This window comes from Bos grunniens, chromosome 5 (genome assembly GCF_055505025.1).
Source record: "Bos grunniens cultivar Pamir isolate PY7600 chromosome 5, Bosgru_T2T1.0, whole genome shotgun sequence".
Classification (NCBI taxonomy): Eukaryota; Metazoa; Chordata; class Mammalia; order Artiodactyla; family Bovidae; genus Bos; species Bos grunniens.
Genome location: NC_141169.1, coordinates 115,423,254 through 115,434,452, shown reverse-complemented (window position 1 = coordinate 115,434,452; position 11,199 = coordinate 115,423,254). Strand labels below are relative to the sequence as shown.

Genomic DNA, 11,199 nt, shown 5'->3' with positions numbered 1-11,199 from the left:
GCAGCCTCAGAGGTGGCTCCGGCCCGGCCTAGACCGTGAGCCCAGAGGCCCGGCGATCGGGGCCCCTAGCCCCCACCTGCCGCCGGCCGGGAGAGGAGGGGGACGCCCCCGGACTCCCGCCCCTCCCCCCAGGCCGGCGGCCGGCGCCCATTGGGCGGTGGCGCTTGGAGCCCCGCCCCCGGCGGCAGCGGGCCAATGAGCGCGCGGCTGTCACCTCGTCAGTCGCGCCGGCTCGGAGGCCGGGAGCCGGAGCGCTGGCCTCGGAGCCTGCAGCTGGGAGCGCTCGGCGAGCGGCCGGTCGGTGGGGGTCCCCGCGCCCCGCACGCCCCGCACGCCCGGCCCGGCCCGGCCCGCAGTGAGCATGGGCGCGGCGGCCGTGCGCTGGCACTTGTGTGTGCTGCTCGCCCTGGGCGCGCGCGGGCGGCTGGCGGGGGGCAGCGGGCTCCCAGGTAAGCCCCGACCCGGTGGGCGGCGAGGTCCCGGGCGGGCCCCCAGCCACGCGCCGTCGGGAGGGCTGCAGCCCCGCCCTGACTCTGCAAAGTAACTTCTGGGGCCGACCGCGGAGCGCCCCCTCCGCGCTGCCCGGGCCGGCCCGGGGGCTCCCAGAGCGCAGCGGGGCCGAAGCAGGGAAGGCGGGTGGCCGAGGCCCCGGGGGAGCTGGGGCGGGGGGTGGTGTGTGAGGGCTGGAGGAAGAAAGAAAGCACGACGGCCCGCCGAGGGGCTCCGCCGCCAGCCCCGGCGCACCGCCCAAGGGCGGGAGGGAGTGGGGACCCCCGCCCCAGCCGGACGGGAGCTCCCCCCTTCCCAGGGAAGAAGGGAGGCTGGGAGGGGAGACCCCCGAGGAGGGGAGCAAGGGAAAGAGGACTGACCCCGAGAGAAAGAGAAGGAGGATGTGGGAGACGGAGAGACAGACGGACAGAGACGGAGGTACACAAAAGGACGCAGGGAACAAAATCCCGGAGAAAGACGGACTGAAAGAGTAGAGACCAGAAAGACCGAAGCAGGCAAGGAGGAAACCCAAGGGAGTAGGCAGGAGGCAGATGAGCATCTGGAAGGAAAAAGATCAAAAGAGGGAGATGTGAAGGCGGGCGGGAGGAAGGGATGGGAAGAGAGGGAAAGAGAGGTGCAGCCAGGGGGGCGCAGGAGAAAGGGGGGAGGGCGGGGGAGGGGGGAGGGAGCCAGCCAGACCGAGGGAAGGAGGGAAGGATGAGATGGCTGGAAAGCAGTGGACAGATGAACAGACAGGAGGGGGAAGACTGAAGAACAGACACGGAGGAAAGGAGAAGCTTGGAGCCAGAGGGCGGGGAGATGGAACACCCTGAGGGGGTCCACCAGAGACAGGCAGGAGACTGGGGGTTGCCAGTGGGTAGGTGGGCAGGCAGCAGAGGTGAGGTCGGGGTTCCCCACGGATTTCAAGGGACCTGGGCACACCCCATCCCCTCCTGCTCTCTCCGGTGTCTTCCACAAAGCTGAAGACACATTCTCCCCTCCCACGTCTGACCCTGTCCCTCAGAGGAGCTTCCCTTCTTTTGGTCCTCCGAGAGAAGAGACCCTGCCTCGCTCTCCCCGGCTGCACCATGGTCCCCTGGCTGCGCCCGCTGCCCGGCTCCCTGAGGTCTGTGTCTGGCAGCAGGAAGTCTATTCCTGGGAGTTAACCCTTGAGTGAGGATGCCGGGCCATTGAAACTATTCCACAATTGAAGCCAAGCTGTTTTCTCCCCCTGTGGCCCCAAGGGAAACTGGGGCCCACTGCCACACCCCCACCGTCTGTGGGTATCTCTCCTGGTTCCTTCAGCCCCGTTGGATTGCTCCTGTATGTGCCTGTCTTCCTCTCTCTGTCTGTCTGCTTGTATCTGTCTGCACCCCCATCCAAGCCTTGTGCTGCTCTGAGACAACTCGTGTCAGAGCGAGCACCTGTGATGGGAGGGGAGGGCTGTGCTGGGCTGTCCAGGCCAGGACTGGGGCCAGGGAAATTGCAGGAGCCCCTGGGCTGTGTGCCCTCTCCCTCTCCTCCAACTTGCCTGCCCTCTCCCCAGCCCCCACCTAAAGACATGTTTCAAAAGTGTGTTGGGAGACTTCCTTGGCGATCCAGTGGTTAAGGCTCTGCACTTCCAATGCTGGGATTGAGTTCAATCCCTGATCCCTCTTGAGGGAACTAATATCCCGCATGCTACAGGGCACGACCCCCCCCCCCAAATAAAGGGTTTTTTTTTTTTAAAAACTACAATTTAAAAAAAATTGTGTTGGGAGGTGCCCCTACTGCCCCTTGGCTAACATCCATCCATTTTCATCCCATGAGGACGCCTGCCTAGGTGTGATATTGGGGGCACGGGGACCTCAGAGCCCCAGGCGGTTTGACCCCTGAGAAGTGGGAAGAGCTGTAAGTGTGGCCCATTGCCCCGTCTGGCCGTGTCTTAGAAGTGGCCCTGGTCCTCTCCCCTGGAACGTGCAGATCTCTGGTCTCTGGCTTCCTGCCCTTGAGGCTATGCCACCCCTCTAGGGGTTCCCGCTGTGGTCACTTCTCCAGAAGGGGATGGTCCACTGGCCTGATGTTCCTCCTGGCCCCTGGCTGTCTGATGACTGGCTTTGGTCTACGCTGACTGCCTCCTGGCCCCTGATCCACCATCCTTAGGGCAGCTGTAGAGGGTGGGCTGTTGACCTGAGCAGATGCCACCTGCTCTGTGTGTGTGTGTGTGTGTGTAGGGACGTGATTCTGTTGTATTTCTTTTTGATGCCTCCCTTTAGGGGCAGGCTGGAACCTTGGGGAGGAACAGTCCTGGAGGGAAGTGGTTCTCTTAGAGAGGTCTCCCCATGCAGATTTAGAACCCAGATGCCAGCCAGAGCAGTAATTCAGAGTGGACATTCTTGAGGGGCAGACGGCCTAGGGTAAAGCAGAGGCATGAAGAGAGGAGGGCATTCCAGGAGCTCCCCAGGCTTGCCCCTGGGTGATGGCCCTTGCCATAGCTACTGAGAGTTCCTTGTGCTCCCCTCTGGGTCCTTCTGTCTGTCTGTCACCCATCTGTACTCTATTCATAGCTGACTGGAAGCAACATGTCATGTGGGAAAGTCCTGGACCTGCTTATCCTGAGTCAGAGTCCAGTCTCTGCTCCTAATGAGCTCCTGACCATCGGCAGACTTCTCTGGGCCTCAGTTTCCTCATTTATAACCTGAGGAATGAACCTAGATTATAGCTAAGGTTCTTCTGGCTGCATTATCCTGTGCTCTGAGGGCCTTCCTGCTGCCTGAGCTGTGTGTGTGTGTGTGAGAGAGAGAAGTGTATATACAGATGCACAGAATCTATTTTACATTATTTGCCCAACAGCGATTCCAGACTGATGGTGTATATGGAGGGAAGGCGGTGGGGAGTGCCAGGAACCCTCATAACCTAAACTTAACTTGAGTTTGAAAGTCAGAGTATGAGAACCAGGTTCAAACCTAGATTTCCGAGGTGGAGAAGAGAGAGAACAGGGAGACTGGATGCATCCGTGAGCCAGGTTAGCCCAACTGACAGAATGGGTGCACCGCTGGAACGCTCTAGTCTGCTGGCATGGAGGCCTGGGGAAGAATCCTTTAGGGACTTCCCTGGTGATCCAGTGGCCAAGACTCTGGGCTCCCAACGTAGGGGGCCCAGGTTTGATCCCCATCAGGGAATTAGATCCCACATGCCTCAACTAAAGATCCCACACGCTAAATGAAGTTCAAAGATCCCGTGTGCCACTGCTAAGACCCGGCGCTGCCAAATAAATAATTTTTTTTTTTTAGAAAAGAATCCTTTATTTCACATCCTAGGGGCTGGGTGGGGCCCATGTTTCAGATCTGCCTCTGTTTCCCCATCTGTGACCCAAAGGGGATGGATTTAAATTCCTCTGAGGACCCTTCTGGCTCTAAATTCTAGAATAAGGAGGGTGGAGGAGGGTTGGAGAGATGCTTGTGGGGAGAGCAAGACATGCAGAGAGACGCTTTTCCTCTCTATGTTCCTAAAGTGAAAAGTGAAAGTTGCTCAATCATGTCCAACTCTGTGACCCCATGGACTATACAGTCCACGGACTTCTCCAGGCCAGAATAGTGGAGTGGGGAGACTTTCCTTTCTGCAGGGGATCTTCCCAACCCAGGGATCAAACCCAGGTCTCCTGCATTGCAGTCGGATTCTTTACCAGATGAGCCACCAGGGAAGTCCTATGTTCCTAAGCCTCCGCTTTCTCAGCTTTGTAATGGGAACGATAACTCTACCTAATGGAATCATTGTGAAAATAAACAAGACTGGCACCTGGCACAGAGCAGCCACCCCAAAGATGCTACCAGTCACCACCTGTCACTCCAGGTGGTCGTGTGACAGCTCTTCCTGTTAATTACCCCAGGGACCATGGTGGGGCGGGAGGCAAAAGGAACTCCCTGCCCCGCACTGGCTGCCCACGTCCCGGCCACACCTCACCCGTTGTTCCCCCACCCCAGCAGGGGCCGTCGACGTGGACGAGTGCTCGGAGGGCACGGACGACTGCCACATTGATGCCATCTGCCAGAACACGCCCAAGTCCTACAAATGCCTCTGCAAGCCAGGCTACAAGGGGGAAGGCCGGCAGTGTGAAGGTGAGCCCGGCTCAGCCCTCGGGCCAGACCCACAGCCCCCATGGCCCTTGCGGGTGGCCTCGGTCAGCCCTGGCAGGGAGGCTGCAGGCTGCCCTGGAACCTGGGCTGCTTCCTTTGGAGGTCGAGGAGTATTTAACTCTCCTTGAGTTTGAAACTTTTGGAGTTTCTATTTAATAAGAAATTGAGGTGGAGCACTGGATGGTGTATTTGTCCATCTGTCCCTGACCGGATGTATATGGGGTAGAGGCCTGGGGTGACCCCCAAGGTGGTTGTTGTTCAGTCACCAAGTCGTGTCGGACACTTCGCGACCCCGCGGACTGCAGCACGCCAGGCCTCTCCCGGTCCCTCGCCATCTCCCGGAGTTTGCCCAATTCATGTCCATCGAGTCGGTGATACCATCCAACCATCTCATCCTCTGTCACCCCCATTCTCTCTGGAGGAGGGAATGGCAAACCACTCCAGTATACTAGCTGTGAGAACCCCATGAACTGTAGACCCCAAGCTCCCTAGTTTCAAATCCAAAGCTACCTGTATATCCTGTGTAGCTTCCCCAAGGGAGCTTCGCAGGAGCAGCCACAGCACCTGTGGGGTTGGCTCAGGTCTCCTGCGTCGATGATACGAGCGTGGGCAGAGACTGGTGTTGTCTGTCTATCTAGCCTTCCTTCCCGGCACCTGGGATGCTGGTTTGAGCATATGGCCCTAGAAACTCGGCAGGCTGAAAGTCAGAGGCAAGAACACTCTTCACTGTCTTTGGAGGGGACTTCCCAAGCTGGACAGAACCTTTGGGAGCATTTGTCCAAGAGGGTCTCTGGTCATTCTGTCTCCAAGGGTCTGGCACATGACCCAGCATCGGGGGGCCAGAGACGGCTCTCTTCCAAGACTGATGTACAGCCCTGGTTGAGAATCAGGATCCAAGGCTTCCCTGTCTGTCCCCGCTTCACAGATGAGGAAAACTGAGGCTCTATTGGAGAAGTCACTTCTGCAAGGTCCCCCCCCAAACCCTGTTTCACAAGGGCATGGCTGCGACTCATACCCAGGCCCCTTAATTCCTGCCCAAAGCTCTCTGTCATCTCATTGTCTTCTCCCTGAGCCCTGCCAGCTTCCATTTTCAAAACCTGAGACTTGTACTAGGTAAGCAAGGTGGGTGCCTGCTCCTAGGTTTTTATAGGAGCTGGGTTTTGTAGGGAACACTCTGTGCCTCCTCAGGATGCCGGTATTGTTTATCCATCTCATTTGTTGGGCATCTACTTAAGGCTGAGTGCCAGATAGATGACCCTCTCCTGGATCATGCCCAGTTTGGCCACAGCCCTGGCCTTGCTTGAGGCCCAGAAGCCAGAGCGGGGAGCTGGCGCCTATCCACAGACCTCTGGAATGAGGCCAGGCTGGAGGCAGATAGAGCAGGCCGGCTGCTATTAGTCCTGGGCATGAGCTTGGTGGTTCTGGCTGGCCCATGTGAGACGCTGTTTTCTTCTTATCTTTTGCTCTGCCCTCTGGCTGGGGGGTTCCCAAGGTGACCCCTGTATCCGCCAGTTGAAGCCGCTGACCCAGCCTGTTCCTCCTCCAGCCCAGCTCCTGAGGTGGCCCACCCCCGCCCCCCGCTGTCCCTTGCCCAGGATGCCCACGTTTTGTGCCCTACGTGTTGCCCTGAAGTCCTGCAGAGTCCAGAATAGCTTCCCACTCTGCTCAAATGGAACCCCCCAGGGTGGGGGTCCCGGTCACTGGCTCTGGGGGCCTGATGGCCCCAGTATGAGGATAAAAGAGAACAAAGCTGTGAGTGTGCTTCAGTCTCTCCAGCCTGGCTCTAGCCTCTGGCCTCATCTGAAGCTCGGATGCCCTTGTGCCCTGGCCACACATATACACACCAGGCCAGTCGTGTTTCTGAGACCCAGCTCAGATGTTTCCCCTTCATGGAGCTCCTTTCCCTCCTTTTATGCCCTGGCTAACTCCTAATCTGTCTTAAGACCTCCTGAAGACTGAATGAAATCATCAGCTCTCCCCAGCCTTTCTGGCACCAGGGCCCGGTTTCCTGGAAGACAGTTCTTCCACGGACGGGGAGGGATGATTTGGGATGATTCAAACGCGTTGCAGTTATTGTGCACTTTGCTTCCATCATTATTACATCACCTTCAGCTGCGGTCATCAGGCATTTGACCCCGGAGGTTGGAGACCCCCGGTGTAGGGTACCAGAGCCCTGGCAACCTCCGTGTCTGGTTGACAGTGGGCACTCAGCATACAGTAGGCGCTCAGCACCCAGGGGGTAGTACTGTTACCCATGTCGTTGTCAGCATTGTTATCTGCTCCCATCGTCATCATCAAAGCTCTGTCATGTACCATTTGCTGGTTTCCATGGTGTAAATGGGGGCTTCCCAGGTGGCGCTAGTGGTAAAGAACCCACCTGCCAAAGCAGGAGGCATAAGAGACACAGATTCGATCCCTGAGTCAGGAAGATCCCTTGGAGGAGGAAATGGTAACCCGCTCCAGTAATCTTGCCTGGGTTAAGATTAATCCCATGGACAGAGGAGCCTCTAGGGCTACAGGCCATGGGGTCCCAAAGAGTCGGACATGCCCAGAATGATTTAGCGTGCACTAAACCTCAGGCGCGGCAGACCGTTTGCTGGCACCTTCTCCTGTAGCAGACGTCAATCAAACCTGCTTTCCTTCCCTGGGCCCCTTCATCTGCAGGTCCTGAGCTGGTGTGGGGTTTGCAGAGGCTGGTGTTGGAGTTTGGGAAGAAATGAGGTCCCTTGTCCTAGAGATCTGAAAGGTTTTGCTGTTTACTGTGGTAAACAGAGAGGACAGGGTCTTAGCAGGCCCAGAGAAGGCGCCTTCCACAGCCTCCCTCACTCTTCACAGGAAGAGGTCAGCCTGTGACCGCGCCCTGCCTCCCAAGTGGGGCCAACTGAGCCCCATAACTGTTGCCTTGAAACTCCTACTGCCGGAGGAAAACCTTTTAGCAAACCCGGCGCCTGAAGCAAGCAGATCCCCCCATTCCGGGGATGGCTTCTCACCACGCGTTCAAGGCCATCTTGCCATGTGGTCACGTGCACGTGTGATGATGGTGGTGTGTCTGCACACGCAGCCGCGGTGTGTCCGGGGAGCAGCCTGGGGCCACATGTGGTCAGCTTACCGCCGGCAGGGGGCTTGCTGTAGGCAGACTGAGGGGTCTCAGACAGCTGGGAAAGACCCTGAGCAAGGCTGAGGATAAACCAGTGTTTTCTCGATGGTTCTCATCTGACAGTGTCTGAAGTCACTCGAGGTGAGTTCACGGACATGCAGAGTTGGAATGAGCTTTAAAGGGCCTCTAAGGCAGCCCCCGAGTTTTATAGATGACTGCCCCTCTTTGTTGGCTTTGCCAGCCCCACAAAACCTCTGTTTAGCCCACTTCACTCTGGCTTAATGGTTCCCAGGTCTCCTCCTGGAATGTGGGCTCCTCAAGGTCAGGGTCTGTTACCTTTCAGCTCTGATGCCTAGAACCCAACACCAGGCCTGGCACAGGGATTGGGAGACATCTGTTGGGTGAATTGGTGGATGGATGAGTTGCAGTGGTCACCTCCTCCAGGAAGCCTTCCCTGCTGCCCCAGACAGGTCAGCTGTCACCAATGAGCATCACTCCTTTGGAGTTCCTGTCACACGGGGTTGCCATGACCTGTGTGACTTCACTTAGGGTTGGGCCTAGAGCTGGCACTGGTGGATGAGGTGAATGACTATTGCCCATGTCTGAGGGGTATCAAGAAAGGTCTCCTAGAGCCTCCCACACTTTGAAGGTTTTATGGATGAGGAAGCCAAGTCTGGAAAGGGGTGAGGTCTAGTCCACGGATGTCTGCTGGGACCAGTGGCAGAATTAGGTTGAGGAGATGGGGCCCAGGAAGGTTAGTCTCTCACCAGGTCACCCAGCTGAGGGACAGAAGGGCCTAGACTATGATCCCGGTCAGCCATGAGGTCCCAGCAGTGGCCCAGGCCCCCAACAGCCTTAGCTATGGAGTGTCAGGGGGGCCTCAGAGACCTTTTCACACCTCCCCTTGCCTCCGTCAGCTCTTCTGAGCCAGGCCTCATGAGCCTGGGCCGCTGGAGACATTCCTCAGCTAGCTGACCATTTTGAATGCGGTCATTCTCTGTATCTTTTCCTCCCTAACTTCCCCCAGCATCACTGTCCTTTTATAGGCCCTCCAGTTTGCCGGCTCCTTCCCACCCCAGGGCCTTTGCACATTCTGTCTCCCCATCCTTCTTCATTTAGCTAAGCTGCTGCATTCCCCACCCCCACCAGGCACACTGTGCATGGACCTTCAGGGAGCTGCCAGGGCCAGCCCTGTGCTGGCCTCCTGGTCTGAATTAGTCGGGCCTGTTTGTACTCTTTCTGTCGAGGGGGCAGGCCGGGGGTGAGGAGGGGGCATTTCAGTCCCTTTAAATGCTTCAACTCATTTAACTTTAATTGCTTTGTTTTCATAGACATGTGCTAAGGAAAAGGACCAAATTATAGCTTGAATTGGGTCTTGCTAATCTTAATGAAAAGCTCTCATTTATAATCAGGACCAGGTCCCAAACGTGGAGCGAACCACCCTCAAATGGCTTGTTTAAATAACTGAGACCCTCCTGATCATCACTGTTTAGTCTGCAACAGCAGTGCACATCGCCCCTTCTACGTGTACTTAATTTCTTAAACCATTTATTCAAGTGCTTTCTTCCACTTGCAAGTTCCAACTCGGACCTTTTCCAAAACGTCATAATTAAAACTCTTGGGGGAAATAGCTTTTTGTTTTGGCCACAGTATATCAAATATATTACTATTTTCCGTTTTCTGTGAAAAGGAAAAAAATGACAGCCTTATGGGCATCGGAGATCACAAAATTAGCATGTAAGTAATGCATGTAAATAGTCACTTCCTGAATTTTATATCCCCGGGGCCTACTTGTCAGTCACCGAAGTTAGGTAGATTACAGGCCATGCTATTAAGTGTTTTAACAAAACTCTTAATAACACACCCAGTGATCCATTTAGTTTAACATCAGGAAAAAAAAACAAAAAAACCTTGAGACCAATTGGCCTTCTGAGGAAATAATGTCTATGACCTTATTAAATCATTTTCATCATTATTACACTCTTTACTGAAACTCCAGATACAATTCTGCTTTTTTGGGAGGCCAGCAAAGGCAATTCAGAGGTGGGCTGGGAGGGGGGGAGGAGGGGAAATTCTTCTTCGAGTCTTAAAACGTGCAATTATGCATGCTAACGTGTGCCCTGCTGAAGATGAAAGCGCTGGAGTCCGGCAGACCAGCGGGCAGGAAGAAATCGGATGTGACTTAAAATTCCAAGCTGCTGTCAGCTAGCAATTAGGCAGCGTGGCTTGCAACTGGTCCCAGATCTGCTGTGGATCTGAGGCTTCTTGGAGCCCTGGTCCATTTTGGGGAGGAAAAGTTAAGAGCTTGTATCGTTGGCATCGAAGCACGAAGAGGCATTTGCCTCCCTAAGCCTCGGTTTGCCCGGGTGTAGAGTGTGTCCACTGGACCAGATTCAGTTCAGGATGGAAACTGTTCACTGAGCACCTACTCTGTGCCGAGCTCGGGGCCGGGGCCACGACCTGTTTTCCCGATCTCCCCATTCAGGGTAGAGACAGATGGGGAAAGACGTGATCGTTAACAGGGCGTGGAAAGTACAGCCGTGGAAATACAGACCAGACTCAGTGGGGCGAGAAGGACAGGGGCCAGCACTGCTGGGGGAGGGGGAAGTCTGAAAGGGCTCCCTGGAGAGGCGGTCATCTGGGCTAAGTTAGGAAGGCAGAGGGGGTCTCTGACACTCCTTCCAGCTCTGATGGTCCCGGAACACGTGTGTCTCAAGGATGCCGAGGTCTGATTTTATCCCTGCTGACTCAGTGAGTGCAGCAGGTGACTTAGCCTTCCTCCCATCGTGTGGGATGGGGGGCACCTGTCTCACCCGGTGGGCGCCGAGTGGGGGCTGGGAGAGGGACAGCCGCCTGGCTATAGGCAAGAGTGCCTGCGATCAAGCTTTCTTTTTTCTCTAAATCCCCATTTCTCCTAGGGTTAGAGGGCCTCTGCCCCCACCCCCACCCCATCTCTGAGCACCCACCCCCCCACCCCCAGGGCAGTAGGCCTCCTTCCGTCCCTTCCTCTAGGCCCTCTAGCCTCCTCTTGTCCGCTTCTTATTACAGTGGCTATATTTGTTTTTCCATCCGAGGAATGCTAACCAGCAAAAACCATTATTTCTAAGAAAATAAACCATGGGCCTTGTTGGCCTTTGAATGCTACTGAAGTGGATGGTGGCCTTCCCCAAAGGCCTTGAGACAAAGAGGGCTGGAGGGCTTGTGTGTGCAGGCAAGGTCAGGGGGTCTCGGAGGGGTGCTTGGAGGGGCTCTTCCAGATGGGCCAGGGCTGCAGCCCCTGGGAGGAGAGAGGGGAAAACCCCAGCTGGCCAGCGTGGACTTGCTGCCCTGTTAATAACGGCCGCTGCTGCAGCTCAGCCTCCACTCCCTCCGGGGGTGCCCAGAGGCACTACCCTCTCCCAGAGACCCCTCCCCCCGCCCCCCACCTCTGTCTGGACCTCCTGCCCTTTGAGTCGAGGGGAGCAGGGCTGGATGTAGGTCCGTGGAGACCTGGGCGCC

At 56.4% G+C, this 11,199-nt stretch overlaps 1 protein-coding gene across 7 annotated transcripts in view; it reads left to right on the top strand.

The window, feature by feature from the left end:
- The first annotated feature begins 225 nt into the window (after nucleotides 1–225).
- Nucleotides 226–11,199, top strand: part of SCUBE1 (signal peptide, CUB domain and EGF like domain containing 1) — a 127,101-nt gene continuing 116,127 nt past the window's right edge. For 2 of the 7 annotated variants that reach the window (XM_086403186.1, XM_086403184.1), the window contains exons 1-2: nucleotides 229–449; nucleotides 4,455–4,586. In XM_086403186.1, the coding sequence (XP_086259312.1) occupies nucleotides 362–449; nucleotides 4,455–4,586 (220 nt within the window). In that variant the 5' untranslated portion in view covers nucleotides 229–361. Of the gene's footprint in view, nucleotides 450–4,451; nucleotides 4,587–11,199 lie in introns of all 7 variants that reach the window. The other 5 variants (XM_086403185.1, XM_086403187.1, XM_086403180.1 and 2 more) reach the window with 5 other exon arrangements.